Genomic DNA, 24,266 nt, shown 5'->3' on the forward strand with positions numbered 1-24,266 from the left:
CGAAAAAGAGGATTGAGGAATAAAACAAAATAAGGACCTTGCCCCAAGTTTCTTTTCTCACAGTATTGGTGACTAAAGGTCTCACCAGTTGCCTAGGGTACAATCATATATATTATTTCTACATCTACTGATGTACCGATTCTACTGCCTTTATTCTCTAAAGCATATTCTAAGTGAAGGTTTCAGTTTGCTCGTGATTCCCGCTGGGCTATGGTTTTATCTTTCAACCGTCTGTCTGAACAAATGTACTGTTAGGAATAAATTGTACTCACTAAATGACATTTGAAACACCTTTTTAAAACAGCAAACAGCTATGAAATTTTTGGCTATTGAAAGTAGACAGATGATTGAAAGCTCGCATTTTAAAATTAATAGGTACAATTAACTACAGTGGTACCTCGTCATACGACCGTTCGTCATACGGAATGCTCGTCTTACGGGGGAAATTTCGATCGAATAATTCGCCCGTGATGCGGTCAAAATTTCGTTATGCGACCAAGCCAGGTGGCCATGGCATTTTTTTTTGCATATCTTTCGTGTACGTATAACAATATTTACGAGCACCGGATGAGCTATTCAGACCAGGAAACGCACAACGCCCATGCGCGGGGAAAAGAGGGCTTTCTGGGTAATGAAGTATACTCGTGCTCGCAACAGCATCCCCGGGGATGCGAACACAGATGCTACAAGCTAAAAGGAGCCGCTAGCCAGCGCCCCCGAAGCTACCATGAGCAGCGGGGCGATCGCTGATAAAAGACTCTGCTCGTTGGCTGCTCATAAGAACATCGGGGGCACTGGCTCGCAACAGCATCCCCGGTAGAAACTCTATCATAGTCGCCGTTCGAGGGGATGCAAACACAGATGCTACAAGCTAAAAGGAGCCGCTAGCCAGCGCCCCTGTAGCTCGCATGAGCAGCGGGGCGATCGCTGATAAGACTGCTTGCTGCTCGTTGGCAAGTGGTCGTGCGTTCTCCGATTGTGAGGACATTTGTGTGCATCATTTTCGGAATATTTTGAAGGGAATAGTACGACAGCAAACAGCCCATGGATAGCGAACGTGAGGGTGGAGTGTTTGTTCTGTTTACGAGTGCGTCATGTTGAAAACAAACCGAAGCCCCCCGCCCCTTTTGTGCGTCTCTCTCTCCCCTCGGCGAAATCCGCCCAATTTTAGTTAGATTAAACACTTTATTTCTATTAAACCACTCGTTATTTATTACTTTGTCAATATATGGCGAATTATAAGAAATAAAACATTTTTTTCAATCCAATATCCTGTTTTTGGTGTTTTTTTCAGAGAGTTGGAACGAATTAATTTGTTTCCCATTCATTTCAATGGGAAACTTTACCTCGAGTTACGAGAAACTTGTCATACGAGCTCAGTCCCGGAACGGATTAAGATCGTATGTCGAGGTACCACTGTATTGCGCTATTTTTAGATTATCTCAAGAAACTATTTCTTTTAGTGAGCTTTCAATAATTCAGAAGGACACACAACTGAATATCACAACAGTTTAATGCCATGAACAAATCTTTTTTTATGTAGTATTGATAGGTGTGCTACCAAAATAAAGCACTTATTTTAGGATGCTTAGCACTCCATCATTATTTGGCTTTATGTTAGTGATTTTGTGCACATCAACACCAAAGCTTACTGGTGTAAAGGCTCACAAAAAATTGTTTGACAAGGAATGTTTTTCCTCAGCAGTCTAAATCATTATCCTAAAATATTTACACGATATGTAGATATAACAACTACACGGCTTTCCAGAGAACTATTGACCCTCCATATTAAACTTCACCCTTTGATTTGATTTCTCTAATTAGACTAAAGGGAAGCGGTCTGTGGCTTAGTTCAGGCTTGATTCAACAACCACTAGAGCACGGGCAATAAGGAGAAGGAGGAGATGGTGAGTGGGGGAAACTACAAATCAATAGCTTGCATCCAGAACAGTACATTTACATTCCAGGCAGGGAGAATCACAACAACAGAAATAGTGGGAGAAGAGGGGTACTATCCTAATATGGTTACAGCGAGCTGCAGGTGCTGAAATGAGAGCTACATGCAGAGGTAAGGTGTGCAGTGCAGCTTTAAGGAAGGCTTCCGCTGCAGTCTATTTTTTCTCCCTGAGTGGACAACAGTCAGGAATGGCACTCGGCATGCTGTGACCATCACTGCTTGCCTGCTTTCCTGACAGATAACACACTGTTCATGTCAGAACTAGCCACAATGATGTCAAAGTGCAACAAGTGACATTTTAATTTAAGCAGGTTAGGTAAACATTGTATTTCTAAAGCATCTATCACATACTAAGACGGCTCATTATTAGGACTCCTCTGTTCAGTAAGATTTTTGTGGTTATGATTATTATAAATATTTTTAATGACTTTGGTCAATATTTATCATAGGATAAAATTGTATTGGTCAAACAGACACCTGTGCATGTTATTTTTCTCGCTTTATCTCATAACCAAAACAACTAACCAGAATCGAAACTGTGTTTTTGTTTCAACCACGTTGAAGGTTTGAAAGGAGTAGAATGCAAATTGACCTAGACATTGTGGATAAATTCTCAATAAATATTTGGTTTTGTTGCCAGATTAATGAAAACCACACAATAAATGCATGTTTCCAAGTGAAATTATTAGGTGAACTGAACACCAGACAGCTATTTAGGGATGAAATAGAACTGAAATGTCAAGTGAAGTCTCTTCCATGTATTGATTAATTGAACAGTTGAAAAGAAAGCTAGTCATGCTGGGAAGCTTTGAATGTACAATCCACAATGAATGAACTCTTTCTCTGCAAGCCGTTGCACGGCTCACAGCACAAAGCCGTCTCCATTTTGTCTCACCAGGACAACTATTGAAACACTCAGGCTTTATTTTCTTTGCAGGATTTATGGTTTCCTGTTGAATAAAAATGAAAACATTCAAAACCACCAGGACCTTTACCAAGCTGTTTAGAAGAAACACTAAGTGAAGTATTTAAGAGCAGAGTAAGAGCTCTTCAGACTGGACAATGCTCTCTTGATCCACGGAATAGAAAATAAATTGGCATATCACACTGAAGCAATGTTGCTCAACGTTGGTGTGAACAGTTCACTGGGAAAAAAATCACAAATAAAAAAAACGGTACCAATTTTTAAGCCAAGCACCATCTCGGTGTTTTTGCCTAAAATTATATTAGTCATAAAATTTACAGTCAAGGTTTTTGTATGTTTGTACAAAATGCAACGATCTTTCAAGAAAACATTTTTCTGCACTTACACTATGTATAAATAGCACCAATTCCAATGAAATTGGGGCGTTGTGGAAACTAAATCCAATGATTTTCAAACAATTTCCATCCTATTCTTAATCAAATACTACAGAAAGCACTTTCCTTCATTTTCAAACTGATACATATCATTGGATTTATTTTTGCAAATATCCTCTCATTTTCAATTTGACATGTGCAACAAGTTCCTTTGACAAGAATAAGCAGACAGTTGAGACAATTCCTACAGCAATCAACCAACGCGACAACAACGTTGCTTCGCCTTGCTGAGGTTTGGCGATGCATGCAGCTAAAGAGCCAACTTTTCCACCACCTCTTTTGGCAGCCGTCTTAATTTTGCACGGATGAATTATTTTAAATTTAATAAATGCGAAATAGTATGTCCCAAGACTGTATAATACAGGTTTTCAAATATTTTAGTAAAAGTCACCCAGACAAGGCTGGTTTTCTGCATGGGTTGTCAGCCCTTTTTAAAATGATATTAGACTTGCTGTTATCTATGTCAATAAAAACGTGACATGCCATGGAGGGTGTGATGTCTAATGGGGTTTTGATGTTGGTTCCTCCACTACAGCTTGACAGGTTCCCAATCTTTGACAACTCCCATCCACTTGTGATCGAGATATTGGGCATCTTTGAACAACAGGAAAAATACTAGGAAAAATATCTTTTTCGCACACTGTTTGATTTTAACAGCAAAAATGTGGAGCAAAACAAATAACATTTTGAAATTAGTCACAAAGTAAGGGGAAAAAAGGGCAAGAACAACCTCATTTAAAAACGCTCTGTGAATAATTGACAACCAGTTGAGGGGGTATTCGGCCTCAGCTCAGGCATCAGTAAAGTTCAAGGTAGATTATCCTGAACCCCTGGGCAGGATAAATCCAATGGAGAAAGTATGGCTTAAACCTAGTAAAAATTTGAATTTTTGTATTGCCACATTTTCATGAAGTTCACGTTTTGCTACTTAATTATGCAAACGGAAAGCCAAAATGCCTTAAGCAAGGAATTTGCATACTGTGTCCATAACCCTGTTGGTGGGCTTCAATAGCTTGCCTTATCCATGACCATATTTTTAAAACTCAGGTCCAGACGTACAACAAATGGCCCTCAAAATACACAGCGTGCTACAAAGGACCATCAGTTTCACTTTGAGAAACAATGTAGGCGTAACCTTAAACCTTTTTCTGAAAATAGTTGAAAACAAATGTATTCAACATCTGTGATAACAAGTAGATTTTTTTTAAATGCTCTTTTGCTACAACATAGAAGATACAATTATCCCAACTCCAACTGTTGAATAAGTGGGAAAACATGAATATCAGAGTACTTGCTATCAATAATTACACAGTTGCTGTAGATGAGTTAATAAAGACAGAATGCATGAAATAAACATGGTTTGGACCATTTATGAATGACTAAGTAGTACTTTGTTTTAGAATAAAATGTGAAAATGTGCGAACGCAGCACATTATTTTTTCTTATTATTATTATTGTCATTATTCAAGTGTAATGAGATTTAAAGCTTCACCCTGAAGTCTAAAAATAAATAATAATAATAATAAATAATAAAGAATAAATAAGTGATAAATAAATAAGTAGTCACATATGTAGTCAACAACATAAATAATAAAAACCTCTCTCCCACTGCCTGCGAGCGCATTAAATTTAACATAGTTTTCCAGGCATTGTCATTCATGGATCGCTTTTATTTTCAGGGACTTATAAAATAAGAGGGATTTCATTTGACAACCACAAAGGGCAGAGATTAGAATGATTTGTACAGTTGTCACTTTACTCTGCTTTATAAACCAAACATGGTGCTAAAGAAAAATGTTATCTTAATCTTTCATTGTTGCATGAAAAAAGTCCTTTTAGTGAGTGGTCTTATCTTTTTATGTCCCCCAATGTTCAAACAAACACATAGTTTACCATTATCTCCATTTGTGTCGTATATAATCACAAAAGCACACTTGATAAAATATGGTCGGAAGAGCTTGAGACTATACACAGGTCTAACATTTCACTGAAACTCACTACAGGCTGGCTTTTCATTCATTAATAAAACTGTTGATGGTGTACCGGGAGTAACCAGCCCTGATGACCCCCGGAGTGGTCAGAGGGTTAGATGTGCCACAAAGCTGTGTGTGTTCACTAGGAGGCTGATTAGCTTGACATACAAACCTAGTGGCACCCACTGAGTTCCCACTTACAAATCACCCGTGCCTCTCTACAGGCATGGCTTATTCTGCTTGAGTTATTTCGTATGTTTACTGGAACTCACTGTACATCCTTAATGAATACCGAGCACACATTACCAAATAAAAAAAGAAAATGATACATTTTGTATATAACTTTTCCTGTGGCTTCTTAAGACATATCCATCTGTTGAGAAATTTACTTTACTTCAGAAACCATATCTTTGTCCTTGCAAAGAAGAGACTTTGATGAAGTAGCTGTGTGGTCAGAAAATTGAATTACCATATTTTCACGACTATAAGGCGCACATAAAAGTCTTAAATTTTCTCCAAAATAGACAGTGCGCCTTATAATCCAGTGCGCTTTATATATGGACCTATACTAAAATTGTTATCACGATAAAATAAAATAAATCAGTCGATAGGACAACTACGGCAAGCAGCCCCAGACTCTACTATTTTCCCGTAGAAAAAGTACTGCGCAGTGACTGCTGGGATATAGAGTTTTTTTGTCAATACACCCAATGGGTTGTGGCCTGGCGATCGGCATCAACACAGTTGCGAAGCATGGAAGACAGCCTTGGAATAGTTACGCTAGCTACTAGTTAGCTACTATTTGCGAATGGATTGTGGCCTGGCGATCGGCATCAACACAGTTGCGAAGCATGGAAGACAGCCTTGGAATAATTACGCTAGCTACTATTTGTAAATGGATTGTGGCCGCCTGGACGAACGTATAAAACTCAGCGTTTTCGATGACTCATTTGGAGAATTGTTCAATTCGGACACAGAAAATGAGGACTTTGTTGGATTTGTGGGTGATGATGATGTGAGTACATTGTAAAATGGCTAAATAAAGTACAACCGAACTCAGTTTTGCTTCCGTTGCCTTTTTGAAAACGTTTTTTTAGCGCGTGAGTGTAGCGTGCATGTTTAAGCTAGTGTATTTTTGCCATGCCTGGCTGCGTCTAAAAAAACGGTGTGTCCTTTGTGTGTTTAAAATACAGAAATAGCACTCGTTACTGACACTGCGGCTAAAAATACGATGCGCCGTATAGTCGTGAAAATATGGTATTAAACAAACGTGGTTCAATTTTATTGATCTCCAAGGCTGAGTTTAAATCCAAATAATATATGGTTTATAGACTATTGTTAAGGGTTTTACAGGCTACTACTAACTGTACATAAATATTTGTTGAGTCCTATGTGTAGTATTAAATGTAGACACTTAACTCTAATAAGGCATGCACAACAAGGTAAAAGCCATTGTTTATTTCCCTTGGCACTTGAGAAACATGTTGTGGGAGGCCTGTATTTTAATTTGTTTTTGTGTGTGTTTCATCTGTATTTCGGTATAGTAGATTTCATTGTTTCTGTGTGCTAGGCATTTATTTGCATGAATGATTTATTCTGCAGTCTAACATTTTAAACAAATTTCATGGGCCACTCTCCTGTCTACTATACAGTGACAGTGTCACATTCAAATTAATTCAAGAGGAGAAGGGAAGGCATAGAAGTGGCAGGATTTGGTCATGCTCTTTGTCATTCCGTCTATTTCATTGACTACTGGAGGATTTTTTATTAAACAACAGAGTAATACCGCCAAGAACAAAATGTGTTTTTTTGTGTGTCATATCGAGTTGTGTATACAAAAACCCCAGGAGCTGTCGTTTACTGCCCCCATAAGCAAACAACAATGATGTAAGAGACCTATGTTGGAGAACCACAAAATTATTTAAACCGTATCAGGACCCTGAGTTTGGTATGACTGAATTGTGCTCGATGTTGAATGATGAGCCATCTGTATTTCAAAACGAAGGTTTTATTGAAGGCCTGTGTGAATATTCAATGTTTAAATAATGAGTGTTTTGAAAATGAATGTTTTGTTATGAAATCAGTTCTGCATGTTCAAGTCTAGCAAAAAGAAAGTGCTCAAACTACATCAAATAAGAGAACTAAAATCTACCTATCAGCAAATGCTCCCTTGGCACAGTACAACTTAATGGAAAAAAATGCTTTTCAAAAAAGAAAATACAGACAAAATGACACTCCAGAGTGGAAATCCAAACTGTTACATTGGCCAACTCTAGGATTTACCAATCCAATATAAAAGCAGACTCAATGAATTACAAATATACTCTACTCATCTCTAATTGTGTCCAAAGCAATATCATTTCATAAGTCGACACTTATCCATATAAAAAGTTATTTGTAGCACTCAGTGCCTGTGTGCAGCTATCAGCCTCAATGTAAACAACTGGCTTGTACTTCATGTTGATTGTTTTCTCTGATACTATGTTGATATAGCAAAGTGATTTCAATGGTCACCAGATATTGCAAAACCTAGTTCTAATTCCAATAGTCAATTTGGAGACTATCAAAAATAACCAAGGATGTTGATACTTTACCAAAACATTTAAGAACTTGAAACACAAATGCTGCGCTAACAAAAATTTTAAAAAAATAGTTGGTCAATTTCTGCCAAGTACATTGCAGTAACATTGAAAAATTAAATTTTGTGGTAAATCACAAAGGCCAATCAGACCACGACAGGTCTCTATAAATGACAAGTCAAAATGTTTACTTATTTTTTCCTCTTTGGAGGAAATGTGCAAATAAGGGCATGAAAATCACAAAGAATTAAACAACCATCTGTCCTGTATATCCATTTCAGGTGTTTTCCTTATCCCTTGCATTTTTTAAGAATTCTAAACCAGCAGCATTCCCACATGCATTAAATCAAACTATAGAAGTTGCCAAGTACGACAACAAAAGTGAGGGGACCAAAAAGCGAAAGATTGGGGCAGGAGTAAGCCTGAGATTAAATATCTTCGAAAACTATCACATATGGACTTGTGCTAAAAAAAAATCTGTTAGCTTTCTAGGAGTGAGATAGTGGGGGAGGGAGGAGCGAACAGCATTCCTTGCTGTCAGATTCACCCAGATTGCTGCTATCACAGATTGTATCTTGAGCATTGATGTTGTCACTTTCAAGGCCCTGTTTGTGCCGTGTTCCTACGGCCAATTAAGGCTCTTTGCTGCTTCCTTTCCATCACCCCCACAAAGGGTGCATTAATTAAGAACTGACAGCAGTGCCTAAACCTCAGCTTTTGCACAAAAGGATACTCAAGGACAACACATTTATTCTTTCATTCATCAATGTCACTGAGAAATTCAAATGTGGTAATGTTTTCACCCTGCAATCTATTTCAGATAAGGTGGAGTTCACTTTAATAACCTACATATTGTTTCCTGTTGTGTCAGAGTGCACTTGCTAATTACCAGTTTGGGTAACTGAGGGAGCAGTTGTTAACTGCAAATGGAATTAGGTAATTAAAAGCTGGTGAATGCTAGGTCTTAAATTTTTAGATAGAAATATGATGCAATTAATGAAATTGCAGCTCAGAAAATAAAATGTATAGAAATCCCACAGCAGATGCAAATTTTAAAACCAAGGCAGGAATTCCATTTTGTTGTCGATCAACAGAAAAGGCCACCTAAGTTGGTCAGAGCAATATGGCCATACACAAATATGCATTGCCCAATTCAAATTGTATTAAAATTTGCATAGATTATGCATTGAAAGTCGCTGTGTTTTGTGCAAAAAACTCACGCTGTACTATAGTGTACTGGTGATAAAACACTCCTATATGTGAAAGGAGCAACACCTCAGTGCCGCTGGAAATTCGGAGCTGGACAAAAGTGCCGGGAGAAGAAGCAACGCTTCAGACCAACCATTCCATCATGGGATAAGATGGAAGAGCTGTCCCCATCTTGTGGAAGACTTCCTGTGTGTGGTTCCAGTCTGTATCCGTTTTTGCTACCGCAACCAAGATTGCGCCGTTCAAGTGGCAGCCGGTGGCGGTAGCTCCGTCCACTCTTGCTCGTTTTGTGTTTTTGCTGCTTTTCTGTCTTAATGATTTGATTTGGTGATTCTTAATGATCCCATTTACTTTGCTTTGCACTTTGTGCTTTTGCTTTGTTGTTCTGCGGCCTTTGCGACTGTACTGTGTAACTTACAAATATGCCTTTCCTGTATCTGCATTCTCACCCTCTTGCTACTGTCACAATGAAATTTCCCAAATACGGGATGAATAAAGTTATCTAATCCAATCCAAAATAAGTCAACTTAAGGCAAGGTAATGGTGAACGCGATCTCAAAAAAATTATATAACTGTGCAAAAGATGGAAAGGTTCATTTGGTATTGAGTGTGAACATATAAAATACCACTAATACGGTATGAAAAATTTACATTTTATGAACACTAAAGCACACTGAAAAAACAGTTCTGAAATCAGCAGCCAAAAACTATATGTAATAAAAAAAAAAAAATCCTCATCAACCAAAAATGAGTAACAAAATTGTTGACCAGTCTTGTTGTATAATGGATCATTATTTTCGTCTAAGTTAAAATTTAGCAGTTAAAATCAGTGGGTTATACTGCAACAGACTTTCTTGGATGATAAAGAGTCCAACTTCTTATATCTTAAAAAAATCCTGGGATTTTAGCTACACTTCCTTAGATGAGTGCCATGTTAATGAGGAGTAAGGGCACAAGTGCTAGTTTCTTAATTTGTGAAGCTCCTCTCTGCAGGAAGCTGGCAACCTCAACTTGCACATGGGGTGCCTTGTATGCCACATCCACATCCCCCCTGGAGTCATTTTTGGTAGAACAGCATTAACACCATAGGGCAAAGTACTAAGTAGAAGCAAAATTACAGCTTTTGCTGTAAATAGCATGCATGCATCCCTCCTTTCATCCATCTGGACAGTACAGGATCGAGCACTACCAAGCACTACCATTGCTATTACTGCAAAAGCTGATCGATTTTCATACCATATCTGTTTTTTAGATAACCATGGGGTTTCCTTTCATTAGAAAGAGAAGAGTAGCAAAAAAGTAGGTGCATCAGTATTTGCTACGGATAACTAATAACCATATGAAATACACCAGTTTATTCTAACACAGGTAATAAATGCATACTTCCCCTTATTTAAAGGATGTTAAATGATTTTCACTTGTGTAGTTCTAAAAATATATTTCCCCACAGTTAAAGTAGGTAAATGGGGTTTAACTTGATAGTTTTCTGACTTAAGGTACTTGGAAAGCTGGGGTTCAGTAACTTGCAAATGGATACTTGAACGAAATTACAAAGGCATGGCATTAAACAAACAACTTGTCAGTTGGGACGCTACTATTCTATTAATGTGCTACACTGCAATGCGGGTGACTTGGTTTGTTTTGGAATAATAGAGTGACTAAATTACATTCCAAGATTCTGATCATTTTCAGAACTCATTTTCACAACTTTGGATTTCAATTCACAGTAGTGCAACATGGGCGGAAGGGAAAAAAAACGTTATATTTTGGTGCTGTTTCAGGTGCGATAACTGCTATTCAGGAGAAAGTCATCTTCTCCAAGCCCACATTTTTCTATGGAAAGATTCAGCTCATCTTATTGCCATTTGGTGGGTAGTTATAATTTTCTAGAAGGCCGACCATGGATACAAAAAATGTGTGAATTTCCGATATTTTTCTATTTATCTTTGTACTTTTGTCAACTTGGCCATCAAGAAAAAAAAACTCAAATATGCGTCTTAAATCAAGAAGTCCCTTATATTCCAAATGTTATGTATTTTACCATTTCAAATTATATTGGCAATGAAAAAGAATACTATAACTCCTTTGCCAAGTTTATTACACATACCTTTCCTCAAGTAGTTTATCTTTAAACATCCATCGCACGTGCGGTGTTGGATACCCTGTGGCCACACAGGGCAGCAAGACACTGGTGCCCAGAACCTTGGTCACAGGTGCAGGCTGCAAAAGGAACTCCATATTTCTCTCATCTTCAGTTTCTAAAACGAGACAAGAAGGCAAGTGTAGGTTATGGCAGGGGGTAATCTCAGAGTGAGTTAGTGAGCCATAGCGGCATCTTTCAAATTAATAGGGTAATCTACCTCAACAAAAAAGAAACTTCAAAAGAACTCAGATTCTAAACATAGTTTTTCGCCACACCAGAACCAAGAATGCTCGGATGAAAAATGTCCATACCAGTCACTTGAAAGCAGATGGTACATAAAAACAACAACAACAACAACAACAACAACAAACCGGCATAAAGAAGCGAGATCTCCTAAAGAGCAATGACAAAGTTAATGTATCGAATTCAACTTCAAATTAATCTAAAAGTCATGTTTGGCTTCCATTTGTGATGTCACCATGCATTTGGAGTCGTTTTAATAAAATTATTTTTCAGACATCTTTAAGTGCCCAAAACTCCCCTTTTTGTTGAATTCCGAATCAATGTAACCTGTCACGAAAACATCTCGTGAACCAACATTTCATTTTTATTCATACTCTATGATTACAGTATCGGTTTTGAGCCATGTTTTTGACACACTGCATCTTTGAGGAGACAAGGGATGAATTCCCTGACAGGGGTCTTTATTCAAGACTAATTTATGGCTTTTAATATCTTCTCTTTACCAGCAGGAGCCCTGTGCTCAACAACTTGGTAAACAAAATGTGTAGCAGATGAGACGAGACAGTACCACAGAGAAATTCCTGACTTCTAAGGCATTCTCTGATAAGACCACTGAAAGTAACTCAAGGCTCTCTCCAGCTAAGCATTGTTTTTGCTTAAGGCAATTTAGAGTGAATGCAATTTGTCTCTGAAATTAGAAACAGCAGTTATGACAATTTTCCCCCAGTAAAGAATGAAATAAACCGACGCAATTTGGTTATGCTAAGTTGATACATCTTTTGAACATTGCACATTAAAAATCCATTTCATTAAAGATTTATTTATCATGAATTGCAAACAATTGTAGTCTGATTTGTTCCACTTCTATTTGATAAAAACTGAAATAAAAAACGGAAAACTAGGGGAGCATTTTAGTTCTGGTAGTATGCGTTGTTCGTAACTGTTAATGTTGTTCAACTCCTCTTAACTAAACAAAAAGAGTAAAAACGCTCTTTCATGATGAAAGCTGGCGTGCTCACAAATACACATTTGTAGAAATGCTTGGGAATTCTAGATCCAAACAACATTAAACAATATAGTACAATTAATTACACTGAACACTGACCATGTGCCGTATATTAAAACTTGTTTTAGTACAAGATAATTTGAATGGGATTTTCCTCCGTAGATTGTTGTGTTTTATTATAGTTTAGTCTATGTAATATTGTGTCTTAATTTGAAAAGGCAAAAACAATTGTAGACCAACTGATATGAACTATGTAAAGTATAGTTTAATTCTATGAAATTAACAATTCATCTAACCTGGAAAATTTACACTTCTATTCAGAGTTCAAGTTATTTTAAGTTATCGTTTATATTAAGTTATATTTCAAGTTATCGATTATTATTATTATTATCGTTTAGAACCATTTTTAAACAGTATCTGTCCAAATCCTCTTATTTCAGCCTCTTGACAGAAAACATTTTCTTGATTTTTGTATTCCTTAAATGAAAATAGCAAAATCATTATATATACAATATTAAATGAAAATGAGACATTTTTACATTTTTTTTGTTTAACAGTCTACTTTTATTTTGTGACATGCAGTGGACCGAACCAATGCCTGTAACAAAATGTTTTCGGGAAAAAGTCAACTGAATCTAATTACAAAAATAATAATTTGCAAATGTAATACATAAATTATGTACCAACGGGCATAGGAACTAAACCTGAAGAGGTTTCAGAAGTGTTTATGGAACTCTGGAAATAATAAGAATATAGTCTGCTGAGCATACCTGTCAGGATCTGGAGCTGTGCCTCTTCGCTGGACTTTGATGAGCCCACATTCTCCACTAAGCAACGGTAAAGACCGGAATCACTTTCTGTGACATTGCTGATGACCAAGGCACCATTGGGTAGCTGGACCAGTCTAGAGTTCATCTCCAGTGGCTGTCGGTTTTTCTCCCAGCGGGTGAAAGGCACCAGGTCGGAGTTGACCTCACAGACCATGATTTGGCTGTCACCTTGACGGACAGTGGTAGGTACTGGCTGGCTGGCGAACCTGGGCATTCCTTCAAAAGGATAACAGGAAAACATGTTCAAAACAAATCTTGACATAAACAATAAACACACACACAAATACAATTCAACCAATGAGGTTGAACTGTATATGAGGTTGAACTGTATATGAGGTTTCTGTAGAAACAAAAAAGCATCTGACTGCACTTTGAGGACACCAGGTTGATGAAACTACGTCCTCTTGATGTGTTGGAATGAAGCCTGCACCCCTTGGGTGGAATAATTCACCCAAACCCTGCACTACTCTGATCTTAAGTGTGTGTCACAACTTCACAACCATTGTCCCACATTCCAAATTCATCAAGATATGATACAAAACAGGAGACAAGCAAAGGTAATTTGAAGTGAATATTTCCATATGCTGTTGGTGCTTACCTCTAATTTTATTGCTTCATAAAATTTTCAAGTGTTTGGTGCCACTGATGTGAAACCAACATTCACAGGATGTTTGAAACAACTGCATGTAATTAGTTTAATTACAGAGAATCCACAATATGTAAACAGCTATGGGTAATTACAGAAAATGAATAACAAGGCCATGCCATCAACCATAACAAGCAGAACTACAGGGACCTCCTTGGCAAAGCTGTGTTTGAAGGTGTGAGATGAGCAGACAGTAAAGTGAGGAGAAATGGGAAATATTTTTAATTGCCATTTGTTTCTTGGTCAGTTTGCTATTTAAATAATTTAACATTTTAATTTTTTTTGTATTTTTTTAAATACTTGAATTACTTGAATCCATCCTTCATCTTAGTTGTAATATAGTTGTCCAATAACAATCAATTTTTTTGACTTCTATATATTTAACTGATGTAGTACCAACCAGCTGAGATGCTGCATGAACCAAAAGTAACGCGATAAAGGACAGATGGACAAACGAGTACTGGTATTAGGGGGAATTTGAATATGATATAGTGTGAATGATTAAATGGAATAATACCCTTATAGGGTGGAGTCAAATCTCAGTGTTAAAGTAAAATGAGTTCAACTGTAAAAGACTCCCTTCAGCTGATCCACAGTCTAATGAGGTTCACACTGCAATAAGGAGCAACCAATCACATCATGTATCATTAACAACACATTACAGATTTCAGAACCATATTTTGCAACAGATCAAATATTAGTTAGTCATGTTTTTATCATAACTAGATGAAAAGAAAAGTGAATAATTCATAAGTAGTCAGAGATTTTTGGGGTAAAAATCAGGCTTTTAATAATGATTTTATGTTGGTTAAAACATTCATAGCAATGATCTAAGAATCTCCTGTGCTAGCAGTTTCACAGACTTTCATCTTCAAATTTAATACTTAAAGCAACCATGAGGTCATTGATTAATAACATATCTAACAGTAGTTTAACGTAACTTTTTTTGAGTGGGTATTAATAGAAATCCAAGTTAAATATTGTTTGAAATGTTACTAATGTATTTGATTGAAATGTATAGGTCTTATTGGAAAGGTTTATACAGTATATGTATGTATGTATGTATGTATGTATGTATGTATGTATGTATGTATGTATGTATGTATGTATGTATGTATGTACGTACGTACGTACGTACGTACGTACGTACGTACGCATGCATGTATGTATGTATGTATGTGTATATATATATATATATCTATATATATCTATATCCATCTATATATATATATATATATATATATATATATATATATATATATATATATACACACACATACATATAGTGTATGTTTCTCACCACTATAGTGTCATTATCCAAATGTCTAACCTAATTGGGTAGCAGTCAGAAATAGGCAGCTAGGTGAGATGTCAAAGTTTAGAGTTTTAGGAATAGAGAAATTGAAATCATTTGACCCAAAGAGGCCTGACATTTAAAGAATGAGGTCGAAAACAAAGGTCTCAGGTCTAATAACCAGCGAAACGAGTTGGCTTTGTGTTGCATGTGAGAGATGACATTTGGCCCAAAGTGCACATGGGGCAGATGGCCCCGAAACTCATTACCAGATGTGACAAGATACTTTATTCTTTTTTTTTTTTTTTAATCTTTGATAGCAACAAGACTATTCTGTTGCAGCACACACTGATGGACTGCGAACTTCAACAAGTGTGAACAGAAAGCTTAAACGTGGCTAGATTCCTTAAGATTGGGAATACTAGTTTGGTGTTATAATAATTTCTTGTAAATGTTTTAGCTGAAGTCACGAGTGGTAGAGGGCATATGCGTAGTTTAATACCAGACATGCAATGACACACACTTAGCGGACATTTTGACATCCAATTACCCAAGATCGACAATAATACAGTGGTACCTACCTCTATTTATGAAATTAATTAGTTCCGGAAGTGGTTTCATAACTTGAATCTTTCATAAGTAGAACCGCGTTTTACATGCAAATGCACTAATCCGTTCCAACGTTTCCAATAATACCCCTAAACCCTTTAACAATGATAAAATTATAATTTTTAAAATGAAACATGTCAGGAAGACGAAATTATTAATCCATTAAAAGTAATAAAACAGGCAAAATGTACTGAGGTAGAAGGACGAGTGCGGAGTGAAGAGAAGTAGCTAGTGGGTGTGGGAGGATGGGACACAGAAGGCAGCTGAGCAAACATACGTATAGATGAACATGTTGGGAGGTCGCCAATGGGACACCAGCGAGGTGTTGGGAGCTATCCAAACGGAGAGCAACTCTATCACTTCATATGAAATACAGGATTTTACAAGTGTATTCATATATTGGGATATGTTTGAATTTTTTAGACTTGACATTTCGTAGCTTGAATTGGTGTCATATCCTGAGACAACATTTTCCCATTGAAACGTTTTGTAACCTGAATGTTTCATATATATAGGTACCACTGTACTATGAGGGGACCTAATTTGTTATACTTCTGGATACGTCTTTTAAACCAAGATGTGCAATCCGTAATGCAAAAGCCCACTAATCATGAAGTGAAAACTTGCACTATATATTGCTGTGTGTGTGTGTGTGTGTCTGTATGATGATGGTGTTGCACATTGGTGGGGGTAAGGGAAGGTTATTCCAAATGGGAAGTGGAGTTGGTTCTAATGCTATCAATTTTAATTAGTCCCAATTCTTTTTTCAGTTGACAATGCTTTGTATTCACATGTAGTGAGCGCTAACAAAGCGTGAAGTCATAGTGTATGTTGTTTGTTTGTTGACTATATTTATTTTATTATTATAACATGGATGATCAGAAATATTTTATTAATACATTATTACATCAACAACCGCCAACCTTATTTCATCGTCTTGTTTTACATTCAACGGATACGAAATATTTCTATCAGCTTTGAAAATTATGACTGCCAAATGCACACAATAGCACACAGAGTAAGTGTAACCACACATGCACATTAACGGGCGTGTACTTAAATTGCACAGTTGGATTCCTGCTGCTGTGAAATAACAGCCTGCAAGGAATAACAATGAGCAGCTTAATGGAATATGCAGAGAGATTCAAAGATCTCTCTACACAGTCAGTGCGTTAGTAGCTGCCTTGCAGAATAGCTGTCTTTCTCCTTGGAAAACCCATATTCCATGTCTGAAAATCATGAAAGAAATTGTGGCATAGCAGAAATTAGGAATCCTAAAGATTTTAAAGCGCGAGTTTGGTCTGACAGCCTTTTGGGTTTTCAAATCTTTCTTTTTTCTCTCTCCATTTGAATCATCTAAATTCCTGGTCTACCATTGAACGCGCTAGACATCCAATCCATTTAAAGTGGGAGCTGTCAGTGAGTTTTGGTTTCAACTTATTTTGAAAAATCTTTTTGATATTTAATGTTTGATATTTATTTGTTAACAAATACTGCCACTAGAGAAGGAGTAAGATTACAATGATTGTATGACGGCTAGAGTAATCAAATGTAAACTGTTATAAGCGAAGGATGGGTATTATTTATTTAAGAGAGAACACGTAATTGTTGGAATAGCCACGTTTCTATCATTAGCCATCAAAAGGTAAAAATATCATGATTTGCATTGGTGATTGAAAATCATTGGACTACCATTCATGAATTATTCAAAAGTACTTTCTATTACCACCCTATTATAGCTACAGCACCATTCAATTCAACAAGTTCAGAGCCATTCCCTCACCCGAGTGCTAAACGTCATTTTAGAAAGGTGTGAAAAACAATAATTGAAATTGAGCAACTGAAATTGAGGCTTTTCATGTCAGAAAATCTTTAAGAATGACATTATTAGCGACAATAAACCCTCCGTGTGTCCTTTGGACTTCTTTTATTGTAGAAAGTCAGGGCGGTGTGGACACAATCCCTCTCCCATTACTGGAGCAATGTTACGCAGCAAAGTATATTTATCTTCAACAGAGTGAGCTAATTCATGTTTAGTGATCCAAAAAGTTTCAACCAGTAAATGAGATGTAATGACTATAATAACGGTGTGGAAAAAAGTCTTTGTTGGAATTATTTTATATAAGTTATCCTGATTCTGGTATGACTGTCGAAATGTTAGTTAATAGAATGAGAGTGTCTTGACCCCCTGGGGAGTTTTCACCTTATTCAACAAAGAGGAACTACCCAGGGGGGCGGACGCCTGTCTGTTTGTCTGTTTTGTGAGGGTTGCAAGATATCAGGAATAAGACTATAAAGATGTTATCTTGAAGGGGCATATGGTCATGATCAAAGAACCTTTGGTAACTGGGAGAGAACTATCTCTCCCTTGATCAGCTTGAAACTTCCTGTAACTTGGACACTCCCAAAACACAATAAGAGACTAGGCGAGGGGAGATTTTCTTCAGAGTGTTTCGAAGGGCTGAGACGCGGACGGTCCTGAGAACCTCTCATTTTTAAAATAAAGATAACTCAAATTCTCTGTGATTTCCTTCTTTTCAGGTTGGTGAAACAAATGTCTGGTGTTTGAACCTAACATTTAATTGGTCCTTCGAGCCGGATTCCAAGATACCGGACGATCCCAGCGGGTGAGCAAGATCCAGAAAAGTCTGTGGCCACAGCATAAAGATCCTTTTTCCAGGACTGTTTCTTCCTTACGGGCTGGGGTCCAAAGGTTGAAGGGATACCGAGGACGCAGAGAATCGTGAGTAAATTTTATTTAAAAAAGGAATGAATGAGAAAAAAGGAATGAATGAAGGCGTAACAGACCCCTTTAGTTGGAAAGACTAATTAAACTCTGTAAAATTAAATCCGTAGGCGTAACAGACACCCTTAGTTGAGAAAGACTAATTAAACTCTGTAAAGGATAGCGGAGTCCTGATTAAATGAAAACCCTGAGAATCCTAGAGCCCTATCAGGTAAAAAAATTCAAACAACAAAACTTCCACATGCGTACAGAGGTCAAATTCAAACAACAAACTTTCGCAGGCGGACAGACACCCTTAGTTTTAGCACACTAATTAAATTCTGTAAAGGAAAGCGAAATCCAGGATGTATTGAATAGGAAAAATCTGTGACGGATAGTGGAGTTCTGGGTGTATTGAATGAAAAGTGAAAAAAAAGGATAGAGTCCTGGTTAAAGAGAAATAAAGAAGTGAATTAAAAGGAGTGAACGTGCAAAAAAGTGTGTTTGGAAATACATTTTACCATTTGGTGATTTGTATCTCATATCAAACAACAGGAGACAAATGTCGACCTTTAGTGGATGTATGTAGACATGAGACTCCGCCTGAAAAGGTTGAAGTGAGTTTACCACTAAAGGAATTTATCGACATCCTGTTGTCTAAACCCAGTGTTAGTGCACTATAGGTGCAAAGACCCACTGGGACTAAATTTTATTCAAAAATGGGTAAAGTACAAAGTAAAACAAGTAAAAAAGAGGAATTCCTCTCGGAACTTGCGTCTAAAGACTGGAAGATAGTTCATAGAGAGGATCCCGACGCGGTGGAATCCTTGCGTTATTGGGTAAAAAAAATATGGGTTCACTGGTAGACTAATAATAAAAGATATCCGTGAACTACAACAAAAAATCGAAAAATCGTGTAACAAAAAACGAAGTAAAATGCAAAAACAAGGTTATGATCAAACCAAAGCGTGGTTGCGAATAGCAGGGCAAATAGAAGAGGTTGAGAAAGTAGCTAAACAAAAAAGAGAAGAGATAACTATATTAGGCCTGTTAAAAAACAGTGGTCCCTCTTCAGCTCTCCTCGTGCGAGGCTCCACACGCAAGCGGGGAGCACGACGACGAGGGGGGGGAAAGGGGGCCTGCTGGTCGTGCGGCAAAGAGGGCCACATAGCCAGGGAATGCGGGGGCAACCCTCCCCGCGCACAGCGACGACATGATAGCGCACGACTAAAACAGGAGGTAGCAAAACAAATGGTTAACAAAAGTAAGGGGATAGATAGATAAAAAAGGTGGTGAAGCCCCCCCTTCACAGATGCGGACCCCCCTCAAGCTAAACACTCTTTGCAAACAAAAGGAGGGGGGGGGGAGCGCCCATACAGTTTACTGCTCCCTTCACACCAAAAACAAAGGGCAGGAAAGACTACCACAAGAGAGACAGAGATAGTTGATAGTGTTATGATATATTAGTAAAAAATAATGGGTTTTAGAAATATGAGAGTGATTTGCGATTTAGACTTAAGTATTAAGAATCATCCAAATTATTAATGATATCAAACATGAAAACAACGCAGAAATGGCATTTATCCAAATTATTAGGTAAATTTAGATAAAATAATTGATTTAGGATAGGCATGATTTCCCTAGGACGGAAGAGGCATGAAATGTTTTTCGGTGCACAGGAAAGCATTCCTTGTTTTGCCCGGCACAGGTGAAATATGCTTTAGCGTGGTTCATATTAATGACTATTAGAATATTAATTGCATTAGCATCAAACAGTTGATGTCAACCAAACAACATTAACCTATTTCTTTTGAGAATGATTAGGCTGATAGCACAGCAAAAAGGTGGTTAGCTGCCAAGAAGCCCCAGAATGGGGATGGCTCTTCACCAGTGATAAAAAATTGCAGACCACTGAGTGTAAATGAATGGTTGTTTGTTTGTCTTTTTGTGTTTCTAATTGGCCGACCATCAAGATATAATCAATCAGATATCAAGGTGGAAAATGATTTAGAAATTTGAAATCAAATTTTTGATGAAAATTATGGAAAATTGTTTAGTCAAATGAAATTTTAATGGTAAAAGCAGCAGTACTCCAAACGTGAAATTTGAAGTGGAGAAACAAATCTGCTATGCAAAATTTAGGAGCACTGAAAAGACAGTGCTTGATACCAAATTCCAAAGTACTATTGATCTATTGTGATAATGGCATCCAAATTGTGTTAACAGAATAATTGACTGAATTGACAAAAGTTTCCATATTTCTTTCCGAAAAAAAAGGAAGAGAAAAAAAAAATATGGAAATCTAATTTAGTGGAATATACCAAACACCATTATTAACTACACGATTGGAATTGGAGGATGAGGCTAAACATATGTCTGCATAAAAGAAAAAACTTTAAGGAAACGCATTAATTTTGGGTTGGCAGAGGGAGATTGCATTTCTCAACAGGAAACATGATGAGCAACCCGGGATGAGAGTGCAAATGTTCCTGACCAAACCAGCAGACATGAAAATAGCGGATCCATTTTGTGCTCTGTAAGAAGGTTCTCTCAGTTGAAACGTATGAGGAGGCAGGTAAGATAAATTTTTGACGTAATCAGACAAAATGGCAAGCACTCCAATATTGATTGGAAAGATTATTGCTCGGGGAGCAATGCTGTAAGCCATGAGGAACTTTTTATATTGGTTTTATTGTCTCCATATAAAAAAAGCGTTTCAATTGAGACTACACCTTCTTACAGATAGTTAAAGTGAACAATTGTGACTAGATCTTCTTACATATTTTTAAAGTAAACAATTAGAGAGAAAAGAGAAACTACAATGGATAGAAATGTAACTAGAATTTGATTTTATGCCTGACTATTGAAAAATATTGATTGAGAAAGTTTCATAGGAGATGATTGGCAAACTCCGAAGACAATGGAATGTTACATTTGATAATAAGACTACTAGTTTGGGATATTTTGAAAAAAAAAACACTGAGGTTAATATGCAAAGCAATACACATTGTTAAATGAATTTGGGACTTGATTAGTATGCATTTTAAAAGTAATGGGCTTTAATTGCTCTAAAGGATACAATTATGTTAGAAATATTGACCCTGACAAACAAGGGGTGGTTACATTTTACTGGGTTCAATTCTATTTAGAATTATAAATGTGTGCATTTTGTTTCTGAATATTAATTGATGTGAATCTAAACTGTTACAGAGAACGGGAAAGCTGTTTTCCTGGGGAGAAAGCAGCCTGGTTTGCTTTTTGTATTTTTCCTATTCTTAGTATGATTAGTTAATTTGTGTAATTGTAGGAAAGAGGAAAAAACAAATATGGGTTTTTGATCTTAACAAGGAAACAGTGTTCAAAATAGAATATCAGCTAGCATGTTTAATTTTGACTGATAAGGTATTTAAATTTTCACAAACTATAGTGATGGAATAAGTAAGATTGTTGCGATTTTTATTCATTGAGGTATTAAGCCCAACAAAATAGCCGTAAGCAAATGTTAAGCACGTGTTAAAGACAACGACAGAATACAGCAGCTAAAGCAGCAGCGCAAACACTTACTGCACAGCATACACAACAACAAAACTGAGCCGATCTCAAGAAGTCAGCAGACGAACTGTACAAAGCTAAAGGCCTACCGTACCTACCAAAAATGTATTCCATAATTGAGCCATAAATGTCTCAACAGGGGGGAGGTATGGTAAAGAGGTATAAATACCTATTTTAAAATTTTTGTAGAAACTGTTTAATTTGTTATTTTATTGATCTGTAAAGAACATGGGATCTCCAGAATCATCTGGAGTGACAATGGAGCTCATTTTTCAAACAGCATAGTGCAAAACATGGCAAAACAACTGGTAGAACTAGCTTGAGATTAAGACTTTTTGAGATAGTTATTGGAAGACCATTTCAACTTCCTTTATGGGAAGATGAAGAAGAGAAACTCATCCAAAGAACATGTAAGCTGCCGTGATATTTGTCTATCTTGCAGGAGGTGGTGTAGCCAGGTGACTGGATCCTGATCCGAGTCATAAAAATGAAGTCCTGGTTCTCTCCACGATGGGAAGACCCATTCGTGGCCCAACTCACCAACCTCCACAGCAGCAAAGATCACTGAAAAGTCAAAGTCGATTCAGGTCAAGAGTTCGAGACAGGTGACTCTGAGTGGAGTAAGTCGGACGGTGTCAAAACCCTTGTCCGTGAAGAAACTCATCTGATGTCTACTCACCAGCCACGAGCACCCCTCACTTAACCCTGACCTCCCATAGACTTTGCACCTCTATACAGAAGCCACAGTGAAAGCTGTTGCCATCCACATCACAGTGACTGGACTGTCAGTGACAGCCTGGGCGTATCTGAACGCCCCGCCCACAGAGACTCGAGTTGGAAAACAAGTGCAGGAAACGTCCTGCCTCATCGCGGGAAAGGCAGAGCCAAGCGGTCCACTCTTGGACGGGGACCCAATCTACATCAACAACATCGGGGTTCCCCGCAGCATACCAGATGAGTATAAACTCGCTGACCAAATTGCACGACTCCAGAACAGGACGGAGGAAGGGTTTGCAGCCAATCCATGAACAGTTGTCGGTGACCTCCTGATGGCGTTCCAGAACAGAATTGCTGTTGACATGCTCCTGGCAAAGGAAGGTGGCGTGTGCTCCATCTTTGGCGACCAATGCTGCACGTTCATCCCTAACAATACAGCAGCTGACGGGAGTTTAACCAAGGCCCTGGAGGGCCTTCGATCCCTCAACAGCAAGATGAAAGAACATTCTGGAGTCGACACCTCAATGTGGGGCGAATTTGGTAGCATGTTTGGCAGATACAAACAGTTGGTTGTATCAGTTTTAATGTCAATCGCTGTTTATGCTGCCATTCTCACAACTTGTGGATGTTGTTGTATTCCCTGTATTCGTGCGTTATGTCAAAGATTAATAACAAATGCCATAGAACCAGTCAAATCAGAAATGTATGCCTTATTGACATCTGGAGGCGAACCACGGGATGACGACGACGCCGACGCATCTGGGGATGGAGGAAATGCAGTTCATAGGACTGCCTGACATGTTCCCAGATGCTAAACACTATGCCTTGTTGACTTTTGAGTGTAACGTTTTTTCTGTTATTTTTGTGATCCTGTAATGTGAAAATCTGAAAAGAAGAGGTTATGGATGATGATATTTTATAGCAGAATCTGGATAAACAGGAGGGTTATGTTGGAATTATTTTATATAAGTTATCCTGATTCTGGTATGACTGTCGAAATGTTAGTTAATAGAATGAGAGTGTCTTGACCCCCTGGGGAGTTTTCACCTTATTCAACAAAGAGGAACTACCCAGGGGGGCGGACGCCTGTCTGTTTGTCTGTTTTGTGAGGGTTGCAAGATATCAGGAATAAGACTATAAAGATGTTATCTTGAAGGGGCATATGGTCATGATCAAAGAACCTTTGGTAACTGGGAGAGAACTATCTCTCCCTTGATCAGCTTGAAACTTCCTGTAACTTGGACACTCCCAAAACACAATAAGAGAATAGGCGAGGGGAGATTTTCTTCAGAGTGTTGTTCGAAGGGCTGTGACAGGGGCAGTCTCTTAACCTCTCATTTTTTAAATAAAGTTAACTCAAATTCTCTGTGCTTTCCTTCTTCACAGGTTGGTGAAACAAATGTTTGGTGTTTGAACCTAACAGT

At 37.6% G+C, this 24,266-nt stretch overlaps 2 protein-coding genes across 16 annotated transcripts in view; one reads left to right on the forward strand and one right to left on the reverse strand.

Moving 5' to 3' along the window:
* The window catches only part of rbpms2a (RNA binding protein, mRNA processing factor 2a), a 168,958-nt gene that overhangs the window by 138,702 nt on the left and 5,990 nt on the right, over positions 1–24,266 (forward strand). The window lies entirely within an intron of this gene.
* The window catches only part of neo1a (neogenin 1a), a 188,710-nt gene that overhangs the window by 51,802 nt on the left and 112,642 nt on the right, over positions 1–24,266 (reverse strand). For all 13 annotated transcript variants that reach the window (XM_077591592.1, XM_077591602.1, XM_077591700.1 and 10 more), the window contains 2 exons: positions 13,240–13,515; positions 11,185–11,335 (listed from right to left, as the gene is read on the reverse strand). In XM_077591592.1, the coding sequence (XP_077447718.1) occupies positions 11,185–11,335; positions 13,240–13,515 (427 nt within the window). The remainder of the gene's footprint in view (positions 1–11,184; positions 11,336–13,239; positions 13,516–24,266) is intronic.

Source organism: Stigmatopora argus, chromosome 2 (assembly GCF_051989625.1).
Source record: "Stigmatopora argus isolate UIUO_Sarg chromosome 2, RoL_Sarg_1.0, whole genome shotgun sequence".
Classification (NCBI taxonomy): Eukaryota; Metazoa; Chordata; class Actinopteri; order Syngnathiformes; family Syngnathidae; genus Stigmatopora; species Stigmatopora argus.